The sequence below is a fragment of the Macaca fascicularis genome, chromosome 3, assembly GCF_037993035.2.
Source record: "Macaca fascicularis isolate 582-1 chromosome 3, T2T-MFA8v1.1".
Classification (NCBI taxonomy): domain Eukaryota; kingdom Metazoa; phylum Chordata; class Mammalia; order Primates; family Cercopithecidae; genus Macaca; species Macaca fascicularis.
Window position 1 is genome coordinate 102,727,771 of NC_088377.1, and position 18,805 is coordinate 102,746,575.

Below are 18,805 nucleotides of genomic sequence, written 5' to 3' on the forward strand. Positions count from 1 at the left end.
CATTTTCTTCTGGTTATACATCTCTTTCCCTAATTATATTTTGCACTTTTTGAGTGCAAAGACTAGGTTTTATAATTACCATGACCTTACATTTTGGACTTTCTGTGATAGTCGTATTTCAAGTAGTTTCTGAATATAACAGAAAACAAGTCCTTATTTTTGATTCAGCATATATTTACTTGTTGAATCTTTACACATAGCACGAAGATCTAGCAAGTTGTTAAAGGCACTGAATAAATATTTGCTGATGATATTTTTCCTCTTTGGACCTCTGTACAACTGTATACCCTCTAATAGCACGAATCTGACTCTTTTATTAGCTATATGTATTTTCCTTATCCCTTCCGCTACCTCCATTCTCCAACGTCTCCCTCCCCCCAGCATCACAAGCACAAAATTTCAAACTCGTTGAGAACAAGGATTGTTTCTTCCTCATTCTCAGGGTTGAGGACCACTGAAGAATGGATCTCCAGTGATCACATTTTTGATGTCAACTATAAGTAGGTGTGGAAGGGAAGAAGGAACGTAGCTTAGCAAATGGAGTCATCTATGATACCTTTTTTTTTTTTAAGAGAGAGAGAGAGAGGCTGATTTAGAGGATTTGTGCTTAGATTTAAAAGTGCTTCTCCCCTATAAGGCTTACTAAAATCAAAACAGATTACCAAGAGAAGTGACAGATGTCTATCACTTTAAAATCAGGGTAGTCAGCTACCCATTTTGCGCGGTTTGGGCATTTGCCAAAAACATGTATTTGTACAAATGAGTTCAGTGTTTCCGATTCTAGTATTATGGGAGAGAAACACTAGAGACATCATCACAGGGAAGTGTTAGAAAAAGCACTAACGGCAGCCACAAATATTTAGGCTTTTTAGGGTTAATGTAGTTACATGAGAAATTTTTTTTTCTCATTTGGAACTTTTTTTTTTTGTACAAAATAAAACATGCCATAGTTTTGTGTGTTAATATAATAAATGTGGGAAAGTGGATGATTATGAACTTGAAAACCCAAAATTATAGAATTTCAAAGCCTTAAAAGGAATTCAGTGGTAATTTTCTCTAACCACTTCACATCCTAGATGAAGAAACAGGGTGAGCAGCATTTAATGACTTGCTGGAATGATAGAAATGCTTTGTCTGTAATCCTTGGCATCTCGTGCATATCTTGTGAGAGCAGTTATCACATGGTATTACAGTTGTGGTCTGTTTCCTGGACTTTTCTTCTCTCTTGCCTCCTGAGAATCTCTTATGTACTAGAGCTGGTGGATGTGAGTGAATGAGCCAACGATTACTGCCCTCATGGAGCTAGTGTTATTCTAGGGAATACAGACCAGAAACAAATGAAAGTGTTAAAGAGGTGATAAATGCTATGAATAAAATTGAAGCAGGAAAAGGAGAGAGCGATGAGATGCTATTTTAGATTGTTAGGTTGAGTGGGGTCAGGGAAGGCCTCTCTCAAGAGGTGAATTTTGAACAGAGGCCTCAATGAACTAAACTATACCAGTCATGAATATCTGGGGGAAGAATATTTCCGGCAAAAGGAATAGCCAGTTCAAGGCTTTGAGATGGGAGCATACTTAACCTGTTTCAAGAACAGCAAGGAGGGCAGGGTGGCTGGAAAGCAGCAAGTGATGGGAAGAATGACATGAAATGAAATAGGAGAGGTAGCCCAGAGCCATGTCATGTAGGGCTTTGTAGGACTTGGGATTTTATACCAAGAGTGATAGGAAGTCTTTGGAGGGTTGGGAATAGGGAACAAACATGAGCTGGGTGAACTAGATGTATATTTTAAGAGGATTCCTCTAGCTGCTATATGGAGAACAGACTACAGAGACAAGAGGAGAAGGGAAATAAAGTAGGAGACTATTGCAGTAATCCAGGCAGGAGTTACCTGTGGCTCAGACCAGGGTAGTAGGGACGAACAGTGAGAGAAGTGGCTGAATCACCAGTGCCTAACTTCTTAGGAGCAGGGACATTTGTGATTCATCCTTCACCCAAGGGCTTACCACAGGGCCTGATTCTTAGTAGGTGCCCAGTTAATTGTGTTGAATAGATAAAACAAATGCAGATTTCTTGTGTCTTCACCATTCACTATGCTGCCAGTGAAAGATTTTGCAAGAAGTCTTCACAGTGATGTCATCTTAACATAATGGCTGTAGACCACTAAAGTTTTACTTAACCTGAGCCACCCTGCTTCTGTTATTTACAGGTGCAGCCCAAACCCACTAATACTTAAAAAGAGAGGCTAAAATTATCCCAGAGAAGACAATGGCTTAAGTAACTAAATAGGAAAATGTCCACTTCACAAATTCAAGTTAAAAAGTAGTAAGCCCTTACATTTAAATAGCATTTTTAGCTGGGCAGGGTGCTCATGCTTGTAATCCCAGCACTTTGGGAGGCCAAGGCAGGAGAATTGCTTGAGCCCAGAAGTTCGAGACCAACCTAAATGAAACCCTGTCTACCAACAACAACAACAACAACAACAACAACAAAAAACCAAATAGCCAGGCACAATGACACATGCCTGTAGTCCGAGCTACTCAAAAGGCTGAGGTGGGAGGATTGCTTGAACGTGGGAGGATTGCTTGAGCCTGGGAGGTTGAGGCTGCAGTGAGCTATGATCATTACACTCCAGCCAGGGTGACAGAGCAAGACCCTGTCTCAAAAAATAAATAGCATTTTTATTTTACAGCATACATTTACATATTCACAGCCAATCTATGAAGAGGTTATTAATACTTTTCCTGTTTTATACACTGAGACTCAGAAGTTAAGTAATTTGTCACACAATTTGCCAGCAAGTGGCGCATCCCCAAAACAAAATATAACATCTCCAGATATTTTACCCCTTCTACCATGCTTATTAGTTTATTTATCAACCAACCATTTGTTGAGTATATCATGCACTATAATAGATAATGGGGATGCTGGCAAGCCATGCCCCCAGTGCTGACTTTGTGGGAAGTTTATAATGGAAGAATCAGACAAGAAAATCCAAGATTTTAATAAAGTATGATAAATGCTGTAATAGAATTAAGCACAGGGTGGATTTTGGTTTTGTATATACAATTACTAAAATATGTAGTAAAATAAATATTTCTTCCAGTATTCTAGCAGCTACCCGAGTATGCATTCTGTGTTTTTATATTTTAGAAAATGGACTTGAATCAAAATGGCATGTCATTGTAATAAATTTTTTCATTTTTGATAGACATAAAAATCTATACAATGTCTTCTGAAATCCATAAGCTGTCTTACACAGCTTTAGAGTCACAGCTTTCTAGATATTCTTTCCTAAGTTCAAAATGGTTACTTACATTTATTTCAGGATAATTTCGGTCTCTTTGTTTTGATTTTGAGACAAGGTCTTGCTCTGTTGTCCAGGCTGGAGTGCAGTGGCATGATCTCAGCTCACTGCAGCTTCCACCTTCTGGGTTCAAGCAATCCTCCATCTCAGCCTCCTGAGTAGCTGGGACTACAGGCACATGCCACCATGCCCAGCTAATTTTTGTATTTTTTGTAGAGATGGGGTTTCGCCCTGTTGCCCAGGCTGGTCTCAAACTTCTGGGCTCAAGCAGTCCACTAGCCTCAGCCTCCCAAAGTGCTGGGATTACAGATGTGAACCACCATGCCTAGCTAATTTAGGTCTTAATTCTGCCTTTGCAGAGGGACTAGGCTTGATAGTGTTGTATGATTAAAGGAATATGTATGAGAAGATAAGATTTGGTTCCAAGGAATGTCAAAACTTTAGAATTACCCATTTTAGTTAGACCCTTACTTTGGGATGTAGGTTATGATGAAGTCGGAAATAATTATGATACCACATCAATATGAGGAAAGAGTCGAACTACCACAGACCTCTGAATTAAAAGATAAACTATTCTTTCTTTTGTGGTCTTCTCTTGCTTAAGCAACTTATTTCTGCTTTTTAAAATATGTGTTTGAACAAGTGAGAAAGTACACCTGTCAAAAGACTAACCAGCTGAGAATCACTGTCAACATTAATTTATTTTTTTAAAATAAATGACTCTGAAGCTATTTAGCAGTCTGTAATCTAAATACAAAGCAAAGCTATTGATCTATGATGGATAGTGCTGGATTTGTTTGTAAGCTTTGACTTAAATCTTCTACTTAATTTCTCTAGGTGAGATCAACAGGATTAGGAGGAATGGTGGTTATATGGTTTAAATAAAAATGGCTATAGAAATTGAGCAAAATAATTGTAAAACATTAATGGTTTACCATCTTGATAAAGTAAACTAGAAACTAACAAAACAACGGTCACTTAAATGTTAATAAGAATGTTTGAATGACATAGATTGGCTAACTGAATGCATTTTTTATAAATTGGGTTTTTGTATATAATCCATTTCAAAGTGAAGATATTGCAAAATAATGTAATTTAACTATATGCATGAGCATCTCAGGTTTTCAGAACATGTGGGCACTCACTATTCCAAGATTGTTTGGCTAGCATAATGCTGACTTTTTTTTGACTTTTAATCATTGGCTATGACTAGTATCAACTGTAAAATAGAAAGCAAAATATTCACAATTTGAATGAAATAGGTATTTCTTCACTTGGGCTTTTAAAAAACATAAATACGGTATTTCATTGAATACATTAAATTCAAAAGCAGGCCATTACTTGCAGCTGTCTATTCTAATGGCCAGATTTGATATATACTACAGACAATTACAGTTTCTTTGTTCTTACCGTACTGTAAAATAAGTTCTTCCACATACTTGCCTGGGAAGTTTTGAAAAATAAAGCCTAGCTTGAAAATTATGAACCAAGATTTCTTTGAATATTAAAAACAGTAATAATACTCTTGATTTTATAGTTAATAAAAATTTAGATGAATGAAGCTTCTTCCTCTTCTTTTAGGACAAGTCTAGATCATATTTTCTGTGCTAAATAAAAAGTTGTTTCTCCAGTCACTCGAATGAATGAACATGCATTAAGTCTTTGTTAAAAGTTACTAAGGAGTAGTGAAGTCAGTGTTAAAGTTTATTTCTTCTTCTTGCTCATATCACTAAAAATAAATTGCTCAAAAGATGTATAGCAGGAAGGAAAAGAAAAATCAAATAATATTGAAAAGTACACATGAGAATAATCAGTCAAAATAAGCAACGGTTTTTCTTGCTTTAAAAAAAAGAATCTACCATCTGAAATGCCTACTTGTTTAAGGAACAAAGAGCCAGGTCTCCCTCTTTGTAGATCTCACTTATAGATAGTATTTGGAGAGTGGGTGAGTGAGCAAGAACCCCAAATCCAAACGTGGGCAGCAGACCTCTCTCTGGCTGCTCCTTTGCTGATCAGGGCCCAGGTAAAACTTTTTTTGTGTGTACTTTCTGTAACTTAATAGGTTTCTTAGGAGAATAATAGATGCATGGGAATAATAATATTTACATTTTAAGTTCCCTTATCTGTTAGGCCATGATTGTGCCGAAATGATTAAGGTGAGTTGAGATTCAGAGTACGACTGAATCTATATGTCTCTTTTGGTTTGTGATTAATCTGGGTGATACTTGATTGCTGAATATTTCTGTAGAGATTTAGAGTATCTTATACATGCCTGGCAAAAATACAGTTTGGAGGCAGGATGTTTTTAGTTGGTTTCTCTAATTTTATTATATGCCTAAAAATTTTAAGAAATGTATTCTTTTGCTTCTATCCCTTTACCCCCAAATGATTCAGGTGTAGGAGCTGCACGATCTGGGAACCTCACGTTTATGGTGGGAGGAGTTGAAGATGAATTTGCTGCTGCCCAAGAGTTGCTGGGGTGCATGGGCTCCAACGTGGTATACTGTGGAGCTGTTGGGACTGGGCAGGTAAGATTTTTACATTAATGACCTTGACTTGATGATGTAAAATTGACTAATGTTCCTTTCTCTTTCCTGACCATATTTTTATTCTTCTTTCTTCAACCTTTGGATTCTTTCTTTGCTCAGATTTTTAAAAATTTATTTGGAATAAATTAGTTTTGCATCATTCCTGGTGGGCTTAAGCAGACATCAGTCAATTAACTTATTAAAAAAACTTCCATTATTGGCCAGATGCGATGACTCATGCCTGTAATCCCAACACGTTGGGAGGCTGAAGCAGGAGGATCACTCGGGCCCAGGAGTTAGACACCAGCCAGGGCAACATAGTAAGACCCCATCTCTACAATAAACAAAAAAATTAGTCGAGTGTGGTGACACACACTTATATAGTCCCAGCTACTTAGGAGGCTGAGGTGGGGGGATCACCTGAGCCCAGGGGTGGGGGATCAAGGTTGCAGTGAGCCATGATAGAGCCACTGCAGTCAGCCTGGGTGATAGAGCAAGAACCTATCTCAAAAAAAAAGAAAAAAGGGAAAAAAATTTCATTATTAGGATCTTGACATGTCATCCCAGCAACTACTGAAATCATCCTTAAAACTGCTTTTATTTTGAAGTGCTTGTTTCTGAGTTGCTATTTTCCTCCACCTAATTTTGTAATTACAGTTGACCCTTGGACAACACAGATTTGAATTCCGTGGGCCCACTTATACATGTATTTTTTTCCATAGATATATTGAAAACTTTTTGAAGATTTGTGACAGTTTGAAAAAACAGATGAACCACATGGCCTATAAATACCAAAAAAATTAAGAAAAAGTTAGATATGTCATGAACGCATTATATGTAGATAGATGCTAGTTTATAAATATGCACAAATCTGTTACAAAGATTTAAAATTTATCAAAATTTACAAACACTTATAGACCATACATGGCACCATTCACAGTTGGGAAAAGAAGTATTAAATCATAATGGCATAAAATTAACTATAGTAATACTGTACTGCTCTAATAATTTTGTGGCCACCTCCTGTTGCTATTGCAGTGAACTCACGTGTTACAAGTGTTGGACATAAAATGTCATGTGACACTAATCATCTTTGAGTGGTTCATCTCTTCAGTAAATTGTGTATCATAGTAAACACGATCTCTTGGAATTCTCTTGTATTTTTTATCATGTTTAGTGCAATACCATACACCTTAAATGACACCATAGGACCCATACAAAGTGCCACTAGTAATGCTGGAAGTGCTCCCAAGAAGCTGAGAAAAGTCATGACATTGCAAGAAAAAGTTGAATTGCCTGATATGTACCATGGATTGAGGTCTGCGGTTGCATTTGCCCTCCATTTCAAGATAAACAAATCCAATGTAAGGACCATTGTAAAAAAAGAAAAGAATAGTCATGAACCCATCACTGCAGCTACTCCAGCAGGCTTGCACTTTTTGCAGAACATCTTTTTATCTCACATTGAAAATGCAGCTTTTATGTAGATGCAGGATTGCTATAGAAAGGCATACTTACATCTAATATGATTCAAGAAAAAGTGAAGTCATTATATGACAACTTAAAGCAAAAAGAAAATGAAGGATCTAAAGCTGGAGAATTTAATGCCAGCAAAGGATGGTTTGATAATTTTAGGAGGAGGTTTGCTTAAAAAATGTCAAGATAATAAGCGAAGTAGTTTCTGCCAACCAAGAGACAGCAGACAGTTCCCAGGTGCCATTAAGAAAAATAATTGAGGCCGGGCGCGGTGGCTCAAGCCTGTAATCCCAGCACTTTGGGAGGCCGAGACGGGCGGATCACGAGGTCAGGAGATCGAGACCATCCTGGCTAACACGGTGAAACCCCGTCTCTACTAAAAAATACAAAAAACTAGCCGGGCAAGGTGGCGGGCGCCTGTGGTCCCAGCTACTCGGGAGGCTGAGGCAGGAGAATGGCGTAAACCTGGGAGGCGGAGCTTGCAGTGAGCTGAGATCCGGCCACTGCACTCCAGCCTGGGCGACAGAGCGAGACTCCATCTCAAAAAAAAAAAAAAAAGAAAAAGAATTGAAGAGAAAGGATATCTGCCTGAATGAGTTTTTAATCCAGACAGAAGTGCCCTATGATGGGGGGAAATAAAAAGGATGCTCAAAGGACATTTATTGGGAAGAGAAGCAAGCACCAGGATTTAAGGCAGGAAAGGATAGGCTGACTCTCCTGTTTTGTACAAATGCAGTTGGGTTGGTAATCAGGACTGCCCTTATCTATAAAGTTGCTAACTCCTGAGGCTTTGAGTAAAAAGATAAATACCAGCTGCCTGTCTTTTGGTTGTACAGCAAGAAGGCCTGGACAGTGAGAACCCTGTTTCTGGATTGTTTCCATCAATGGTTTTGTCTCTGGAGTCAGGAAATATCTTACCAGTAAAGGACTGACTTTTAAAGCTATTTTGATATTGGACAGTACCCCTGGCCACCCAGAATAATATGAGTTCAACACTGAAGGGCATCCAAGGGGCCAACTTGCCCCTAAACACAACACCCCTAATTCAGCCTCTAGATTAGGGGATCATAAGGACCTTTAAGGCTTATTACACATGGTACTCTATGGGAAGGATTGTCACTGTGGAAGAAAACCCTGATAGAACATCATGAAAATCTGGAACGATTACACCACTGAAGATGCCATTGTTATTGTAGAAAACACCTTGAAAGCCATCAAGTCCCTAACAGTAAATTCCTGCTGGAAAAAAGTGTCCAGATGTTGTACTGGACTTCACCGGATTTATGGCAGGGCCAATCAAGAAAATCACTAAAGAGACTGTGCATATGGCAGAAAAGGTGGGGAGTGTATGAAAGCTTTCAAGATACGGATCTTGGAGAAATTCAAGAGCTAATAGACACCACACCAGAGTAATTAACAGAAGAGACTTGATGGAGATGAGTGCTTCTGAACAGTGCCAGATGAGGAGGAAGATGATGTACTGAAAGCAGTGCCAGGAAACAAATGGACATTAGACAGTAAGGCAGAATGTTTCTTATTAAAGACTCCTTTCAACTTCTTTTACAACATGGACCTTTCTATGATACAGACACTGAAAATAAAGCAAACAGTGGAAGACGGATTGGTACCATACAAAAACGTTTTTAGAGAAATGAAACAGCAGAAAAGTCTGATAGAAATTACAATTTCCATAAAGTTATCCGGAGTGTGCCTGCCCCTCCTGCCTCCCCTTCTACCACCTCCACCTCTTCTGCCTCTGTCACCCCTGAGACAGCAAAGAGCCAACACCTCCTCTTCCTCCTCAGCCTACTCATTATTAAGATGATGGGATTGAAGACCTTTATGATGATCCACTTCCACTTAATGAATAATAAATATATTTTTATCTTCCTCATGATTCTCTCAGTAACATTTTTTCTCTAGCTTACTTTACTGTAAGAATACAATATATAATACATGTAAAAATATGTGTTAATCAACTGTTTGTGTTATTGACGAGGCTTCCAGTCAACAGTGGGCTATTAGTACTTAAGTTTTTGGAGAGTCAAAAGTTATACATAGGTTTTTGACTGCAACCGGGGGTTGGCACCCCTAACCCCCTCATCATTCAAGGGTCAACTGTACTTGCCATAGCTCTATTTGTAGTACAATCAGGCAGCAATAACTCATGGACTTCAAACTTTTTCTTGAAAAGTAACTTTAATTTAGAAATATGAGGTGATTGACAGAGACGATTAAACAATACTGAACACTGAAATCAAGCTAGTTGTTTCCCTCCCCCTCCCAATACACACACACACACACACACACACACATTGTCACTCCTCCTCTTAATGCTTTTATCCTAGTCACTAGGACTCTATCTCACTCTAGACTTGGTATTATCTTAGATATATTTATTGTCTCCATATTCTTACACAGTCTCCAAGCTGTATTGATTCAAATTACTCTCATTGTTGACCTTCATTTCCATTCAACACAGGACCTGGTCCAACCCTTTCTTTCAGTGTCTCATACCTAGTTTACTGCTCAGGGGGGCCTAATAAGTCCCTGAATGACAAATTTACCCCTCAGTCCAACACCATAACCCAGACCAACTCCATCAAGATGCTTGTATCATCATAGTGCTTCCCCATTCTGAAACTCTGAATAGATCCCAATTTCCTACCGTGTCAAATTTTAACTCTACACCCTAGCTTTCATAGCTGACATGTTCTTGCCCCAGTCTTAACTATCAAATTTCTCACTATTCCTTAAAACATAGGCATATTAATCAATTTTCTTACTGTTCCCCAGCAACATCCCATGTAAAATATTTAATCCTTATATATTTACCCTTCTCCCCGGATCTCCTTCTTTCCCTTTCTTGCCTGTTTAAATCCTGCCTTGGCCTCCTAAAGGATGATTTCAGGTTCCACTTCCTCTCTCTTCCTGCCTTCAGTGATCGTGTTGCTCTGAACTCCTCCTCCTATCTCTTATAGCTTCTACCTTACAATTCACCACTTGTTTTGTTGCCTTTTCATATAGCATATTACTCCCATTTCCCAATTAGACTGTAAGTTACATCCTGTAAAGAGCAGTTGTACCCTATAGTGCTGAGCCCGTAGTAGCGATGTGAAAAATAAATTTTCACATAGGCAAATGTATTACCTAGTGGAGGAGACCTGCAAGTCTGCTCTGGGATAGCATGAGGTTCAGAGGGAGCCAGGCTGCATCATGTTCTCTTCCCCACTCGAGAAAATCAACAGTTGAATGTTACTTCTTTTAGAACGTAGCCCCTGGAATTGGGCAAGGAAAAACATCCTGTGAGTTATAGCTTGAAAATACAGATATTTAATATGTACTCAATTTATTTTCAGGCGGCAAAGATCTGCAACAACATGCTGTTAGCTATTAGTATGATCGGAACTGCTGAAACTATGAATCTTGGAATCAGGTTTGAATAGTACATTTTTATACTAACATTTTTATAGGCTTTCCTATTTGATTTTCTGATGTTAAAAAATGATGTTCATGAGAGATAAATGAGTTGATCCAAGAACATTTTGAAAGTACTTCATTATTCAACTTGAACAGACTTTGCTTATTGGACAAGCAATAGGACCCAGGAGAGCATGAATACTTTTTGCCATAGCCATAAAATGTATTGCCTGTGCATTTGAAGTTATATTATCCTTTTTATATGGGAGCCCCATTTCTTCTATTATGTTGAAATGCAAGAAACATTTTTACTATAAAATTTAAACATACTTTGGCAATGTCGGGACAAATTTGTATAAGACATGGTTTTAGTGTGTAGTGAATTCAAGTGGTATGCTACCATGTGACTAGTTTATGTACCTTTTAAAAATATGGTCCCCCAAATCTGCCCTAAAAGTGTTCTTAGTGGTTCATTCTCAGGCTAAAAACTGGATAGCATTCATAAAGCTGCAGTTCATATGTATAACTCTTTCATTTTATTTTGCCTGTCGTTTAGTTACTTTGCATTAGTATGTATCTTTCTATTAAAATGGCATACTTAAAGTGATTCAGGAATTCTGTTTTTCCTATGGATGATCATCTTTTAAATGCTTAAGGTTAATGTCTTAATTTTAGCCTTTAATCTTTTGGGTTAGTAATGCTACATATGATTAATCACCTAATTAATTTTTTGAATGTTTTATATTTCATGAAAATAATAAATATACATTGCTTACTTTAGAAAATGCTTAATGAGCAGGATGCTTTACTCAGTTGCTTTCATCACATTCCCCAAAACTGCTTACCAAATATATCACAAAACAGAATAGTGTTTCCTAGCACAGCTTTTAATAAAAGTAATAAAAAGAGCCAACATACTTGAGATATTTTTGAAAACACAGTAACGGATTCACATTTCCTCTTAATTACCATATCAAGATGCTGTTATTTTATTGAATTGCCCTTGTCTCAGATGTTTAACTATCTTGACCTATTAAGTTGTCATGTTGTAATTGAGATAAAAGAGGAATTTGCTTTGCATCAGCACTAATTGGTTTATCAATATCGTGTACCATTTACATTTTAAAATTGAATGTCCATAAGACGGTAAAGCATGTCTGTATAGAGCCTTAATAAAAGTGGTAGTATATAGGCACCTTTTCAGAGTGTTATGTTTGTATTGTGGCCAGTTTTAGGATATGGGTCACTTATAATTGAAAAACTGGTTACTAGCAACTTGTTTTCATGTTCATTCTCTAGACTAATTTCATGGAAGAGGAAAATGTACATTTCTGGAACATAAATTACATATACAATTGGTGTTGACAGCAGGATTGGTATGCATATGTATGTTTAGAATTTTATTTTTATTTTCTGGATATAAATGATTATATAAAGTAAAATGCTGGATGAACTTAGGCTATACTGTACTACAACTTTCCCTCTTTGCCCACTCACTTGTAGTGGGTTCGTTTTCAAGGAGAAAATGAAAAGTGATTTAAAAAAAAAGACATGTAAGAGAGCAGAAGCAATTAACAGAGTTTCCCTTATTTTTGGCTCTGATCAACTATGACAAAATTATTATTTAGAAATATGAAACTTTTAAATATTTCATTTTTCTAAAACTCTACATATATACTGATATATATAACATAAAATATATTTTAAAAGTCTGAACACAAGGCAGAAACTCACTAGTTGTACTTAACTGTTAAAAATAATGTAAAAGTTTCTCGTGTTTCAGATTATACCAATGAATTGCTTATTTTCATAACATGAGGATTTTACCACTTTATCTTACAAAGATTCTCAGTGGTTTAAAGGCCCTAAAAATGAATGCTTCTGCTATTGTCTTTTCTCCATGGTTTACAGACATGGTTTAAAGTGACAGGATTTTTCTCTAATAGAGTATAGAGAGCAGCCACGATTTATTGAGCTCTGCAAGGTGAAAGAGAAAATTGGCATCAGCAAGCATAAATTCTCAAGTAGTAAATTCCCACAAAGTAGTATAGCATCAAAATGGTTTAGCCACATTTATATTCTGTCCACTCTGAAGTGAAATTTTTCAGAGCATTAATGTCAACATTTACAAATTGAGTCACCCATTCCTGTGAAGTGATCATCTCTGATTAATTTTATTCTCATAAATCAGTGGTTTTTCTGGAACACTTTTTTAAAAATAATGAAGAATAAAATCTTACAGTTTAAAATTCTTATTGACCCTATGCTCTTTTACAATGAGTCTTTATGGATGTTAGCAAAGTTTTTAAATGTTGTAAAAAAAAAAAAAAAAAAAAGAGTACAAAATATGGTATACAATATATTTTGAGATTCCGTTTTTATTAGACCTTTCTGCTTTCTAATTGCATTCCTACATAGGCATTAGAATCATAGTTTTATGGCCCTGAAAGAACCCTACTTGTATTAGAGAGGTTTTGTTCCTGTGTGTCACATAGAGACAACATTGATAATGTTTTGTTGTTTTAAATTACCAGCTCCACTGGAAATTGATTTAAAATATATATATATTGGTAGTATAACAAGTTATTTGCATTACCAACCAGGCCCAGGCTCCTCCAGCACCCACTGTATTGTCTTCCACCAAAAGAAGCTTGAAGCAGCTGAACTTCTGGAAAGCTGTTCAAGATGAGAACTTTCCCTCCAGTGTGGTTTTATTAATAGTTTCTTGCATACTGCCCTTAGAAGATGTTGCTTTTGCATTTATGTGATGACTGGAGCCTTAGTTGTGTACCCTAATAAATATAACAGATGGCAAAGGTTTGTAATTTGTAAACGGCCAGAAAGTTCTTTGTATGTCTCTATACTGTCTGGTTTTACGTAAGAACAAAACAAATTATGTCACTAAACTGGGATGTTTGTATCACAGGAACAGATCTGGAAATGAAACATCTAAGACTATGTCAACCCAAATCATTCACTTATCATACAGATTTCTTAATAAACTGATAAAATGCCATCATATTTTATCAACAACTAGCCAATACGTATTGGTTTACTACCTACGTATACCAATACGTATTAAGTTCACCACCTACTTAATAGTTAACTACTAGCCAATACAATAGCATGTGTTTGGGCGTGCATGTAGGTCTGCATCCAAGCTGTCCCACATAATTAAGCTTTTTTCGTTTATAAAGTGACAAAAATAATTACATCTATCCACTGGGTTGTTGTGAAGATTAAGTGAGTTAACCCACGTAAAACAATTTCTGGCACATAGTAGGTGTTGATATGTGGTAATGATATTTGTGGTTGTGGTGAGGTGGTTATTGTTTGAAATTAAATTGTACTTTAATCTTTTTCTTCCTAACATGTCTCACTAGCTGGCATTACATATTTATTTGTCTGTTTATTACCTGTCTTCCCATCTAGAAGCTCCATGAAGGGGAATGGTTTGTTTACTCATTGCTATATCTTAAGAATATACCTGGCAGGTATTAGGCACCCAGTGAAGATTTGTCAGATAAATAAGGAGAGGAGGGAGGAGGTAGGGGAGTGAATGAGTGAGTCTCTTGCCAAAAGTAAAAGTTATCCAGGTGGGTCTTAACTCAGCCCTCCTGGCAGACTGGCACAGCCTCCTCTTAGCTTCCTTCTTACTGTCTCCTTGGCTGCACTACGTGTAGCACTTGGGTATAGTAGATCTCAGTAAACATTGATGGATAAGTGATTAATTAAAACTGACATGGTCTTAGATGTTTCATTTCCAGATATGTTCCTGTGATATATAAACATCCCAGTTTAGTGACATAATTTGTTTCATTCTTTCGTAAAACCAGACAGTATAGATTACTCACAGATAATATAAACAAACTTTTTTGGCCCTTAAAGTCTTGGTTACATTGAAGGCAAATGTTTAATTTTTAAAATTTTTTTACAGTTTATGCATTATTTTTACTTATTCCAAAACCTCATTTAAAATTCTTATGTTTTAGAGGTGAGTAGATTTGACACAGTGACGTTTATTTGAGATGCATTATATATGCAGTCAGAGCAATGAATTCATTCTGTTTATATCAGAGAACATTCCAGCAATTGTAAAGCCACATGCATGCACGCATGCACTCTCGAACCACATCCAGTGGCAAGTTATTATGGGGACTGACAGACTGTCATTCTTTTGATGGCTTGAGCTGTATATCTTCTGAACAGCAGTGGGGCTCTTATGCAGAAAGTATCATATGTTCCCAGCCAATTTACAGGGAAACAGCAATAACATTTTATCATGGTTGAGAGCCCAGTAGCTGCTTCCTATTAAACTTGCCCTTTCAGATACCTGTCTTGGATTAATTTGTTGATTTCGAATGGAAACTCAGTCTTCTCCAGTGAAGCATGACGTTCTAGGATAGACTCTGAATGACAATTACTGTGTATTCTAGCTGGTTTCAGACCATTACAAGCCTTGGGCACAGTGGAAAACAGAGGACTTCAGTAACTGATTTTAATATCATGTCTAATTTTAACTGTCAGTTATGTATGTGCCAGAGAAAGAATCCTCAGAAAGATGAAATGCAAAACACTTCTAACTTGCTGTTTTTAATGATACACTTTGCTATGGGTGGGGGCAGGGGGAGGGAAGTGGAGAGGGAGTAACTATCTCCTGAAGGGAATCAGCACGGTGGGGAAGCATCAGATTTGAAAAGTGAGAATGAAAAACTGCCGCCTGATTTTTTTGTGTGTGCCCCTCAGGATGCTTCTAAATTGTAATGTGTTCACCACAAAGGGTTTCCATCAATCAGTAGCAGTACTCTTCCTTGAACATTCAAGAAAAATGTAGGGTTTTACAAAGTTAGGATAATTAGCTTTGCTCACCATTTTGTTGAATATTATAGAAGAGAATTTCCTTAGCCGTAAAAGCTCTTGTGAGTTACTACTGAGTGTAACCTGGTAGATTAGAAAGAAGGGAGGAATTCTGCTGCTTTAAATGTGATGAACCATCTTAAAAGATCTAAATTAGGAAGCCCTGAAATTGTATTTCAAGTGGAGGGAGAAAGCGACGTTTTGGAGTCTTTAAAAGTATTTTCTCCTTATGGAGCATATTAGATGTATGCATTCTTGAACATTTGTACTTTCCAGGTATAACGAATTAACTAATTGTTAATTTGTGGTTTTACTTTTCACAATTATTCACTAAGCACACTGGCTTTATCTTTTCCTAAGTGATATACTACAATAGCATACTGATAGCCTAATCTTATTTAAAAGGAGAAAGCAAGCATCAGTAGCAAACTATACATGGAGTGAACTTGGATCTTTATAAAAGAATGAATGAAACTGTTGGGTTTCTCTCTGGCAATCTACAGTTGAACAGAATGAATGATAGCCGATTTAGACTGAGTTTCTGTATCTGTTATAATCCTTAGTAAAACCCATCACTATAACATGGGCCACCATATGAATTCAGATACTTGATATGCCACATAGCAGTCTGGGAACCACAGCTACCCCTTGAAAGCCTGATTACATAACAGTTGTATTATGTGGTAATACCATACATATTTTTGGCTGTTAGCCTCAGCCCCCTGCTCTAGCATCTGAAAAAAATGTTTTATTGGCCATGATATTCAGATTTTGAAATAAACAGACGTGTTTTAGACACACAAACAATCTAAGCATGCCAAGATGCATAGTTTGTTTAACATTTACATAAGTGTCTCTTTTCAGTGTTTTTATTTTCTGGAAGAGGTTGGTTTTAAGAAAAAGCGGAAAGCTTTTATGACAATTGTTTCATAATGGCTCTGTGTATAAAAGAAACCAAATAAATTGCTAGGTATAAAGTTTTATTTGAAACTTGATTCAATGATACTTAGCAAAATTGTGCTTCCCAAACTGCATTTTATCTTTAGAATCCAAGTAATGGAGCATTTTGATTCTATTTTTTCTAGGGTCCATACTGAACAGCCGTTTCTGCCATCAGCCCAGTGATAGAACAAATGATGTTTCCGCTTGGGCAAGCTTTGTTTTATCAGGATCAGTAACCTTATCAGCAGTTGACCCAGAACTATAATGCATGTCTCTGAATAGATAGCATATGTCACAACTCTGTGCAGACTTGCTTCATAAGCAAGATTGTCTAATAAAGATTTAATAAGTAAGGAAAAGTTTGCAGCAAAAAAGTCTTCTTTTATAATAACTTTTCTTAAGCTCGTTTACAGCTCCTGGCTCATCTCTTGCATTTATTCTCATAAAAACTAAAGGAATAAACATACATATAAATGCATTCACACAGACTCCCATGATGCATCGTTTATCTGTCAATATTTCTTTCTGAAATATATCATTTGTGGGTAAAGAATGTAGAATTTAAATTATCATATTGGTTTAAGGTTCTTATGTGACACATAAATGTAGTAATGTCCAAAGATTAGAAAACCCATGAGTGTGATAAAGCAATAGTACTTTTATGCAATTATATATTAGTTTTTCCTGAATAATAGGATAACATAGGTTTTCTCTAAATGCAAAATGGTCCTGGCTCAAAAATGTTATTTAACCAGTAGTGTTTAGTACCCTATAATTCAAAATTGGATTGTTCACTCTCATATCAATCTGCTTAGATTTTAGAAGACATATAATAAATGGAGAGAGAAGATGGAGCATCCCCATACATAAATAAGTCACGCACGACTTGTACATTTTGACACTTAACACTTCTTTTCTTTGACCTTTGACAGGTTAGGGCTTGACCCAAAACTATTGGCTAAAATCCTAAACATGAGCTCAGGACGGTGTTGGTCAAGTGACACTTACAATCCTGTGCCTGGAGTGATGGACGGTGTTCCCTCGGCTAATAACTATCAGGGTGGATTTGGAACAACACTCATGGCTAAGGTATGGTAAATGTAGACACTAACCAAGAGAGAAGGAGAAATGTTTCATGGTCTAATAACACTTTCCTTCTCTTTCTCTTAATAAAGCATATGTCTCATAGAAGAGGCAAAATTACTAGCATATTCACTCTCACTAAAAGAGTAAAAACCTAGCTTAGATGAAAATCCTTATCTTGTTCATTTTTATTCCTGGCCTTTTGGATGAGAAGAATGGGCCAGGCTGTGTGTGTGTGTGTGTGTGCACGCGCGCTTGGGTTTGTTTATATGAGCTGGTAAAATTTGGTTCATCATAAACTTAGGTTAATTTACCAACTTCTTAAATGAGAGCAGTGAGAATTTTCTCATTGTTGATAATACACTGGCAGTGCATATATGCATCACAAAAGAAGAGAGGATTTTCCCATTGATAATAGATTTCCAAATACATCTTCCTGCTTTAACATTTTAATATATGGATTTATATGTAAAAATTAGTTAAGTCATTTGAAAAGCAGATTGTCATCCTTCTCTTATTTGAGATCTCAACTTTAGAAAGTCTGTGCTGTCAACTGTAGAAAATAATTTTTAGACGAGCTAACTTTCAGATTTCTGCAGTGCTATTTTCTCCCAGTTGAGGGTGGGTTTTTTTGTTTGTTTCTGATTCAAAAGTAAGAATACGGCCAGGCGCAGTGGCTCATGCCTATAATCCCAGCATTTTGGGAGGCCACGGTGGGCAGATTACCTGAGGTCAGGAGTTCGAGACCAGTCCAGCTAACGTGGTGAAACCCCGTTTCTACTACAAATACAAAAAATTAGTCAGGCGTGATGGCACGCGTCTGTAAGCCCAGCTACTCAGGAGGCTGAGGCAGGAGAATCACTTGAACCCGGGAGGTGGAGATTGCAGTCCGCTGAGATCGTGCCATTACACTCCAGCCTGGGTAACAGAGCGAGACTTCATCTCAAAAAAAAAAAAAAAAAGAAAAAGAAAGAATACATATACTTAGATACCACACAAGCATACCTTGGAGATATTGTGGGTTCAGTTCCAGACAACCACAACAAAGCAAGTCACACACATTTTTTGGTTTCCCAGTACATATAAAAATTACATTTATACTATGCTGTAGTCTATTAAGTGTGCAGTAGCATTATGTCTAAACAATATACGTATCTTAATTTCAAAATGCTCTACTGCTAAAAAATGCTAACAA

At 36.9% G+C, this 18,805-nt stretch overlaps 1 protein-coding gene and 1 long non-coding RNA gene across 4 annotated transcripts in view; one reads left to right on the plus strand and one right to left on the minus strand.

Annotated features, from left to right (window-relative positions):
* HIBADH (3-hydroxyisobutyrate dehydrogenase) overlaps positions 1–18,805 on the plus strand; it is a 141,407-nt gene that overhangs the window by 118,121 nt on the left and 4,481 nt on the right. For all 3 annotated transcript variants that reach the window (XM_074035314.1, XM_045388953.2, XM_045388952.2), the window contains 3 exons: positions 5,699–5,832; positions 10,668–10,744; positions 17,460–17,616. In XM_074035314.1, the coding sequence (XP_073891415.1) occupies positions 5,699–5,832; positions 10,668–10,744; positions 17,460–17,616 (368 nt within the window). The remainder of the gene's footprint in view (positions 1–5,698; positions 5,833–10,667; positions 10,745–17,459; positions 17,617–18,805) is intronic.
* The window catches only part of LOC141409878 (uncharacterized), a 170,946-nt gene continuing 161,629 nt past the window's right edge, over positions 9,489–18,805 (minus strand). The window contains exon 2 of the long non-coding RNA XR_012432573.1: positions 9,489–10,586. This is a non-coding gene — a long non-coding RNA (uncharacterized lncRNA). The remainder of the gene's footprint in view (positions 10,587–18,805) is intronic.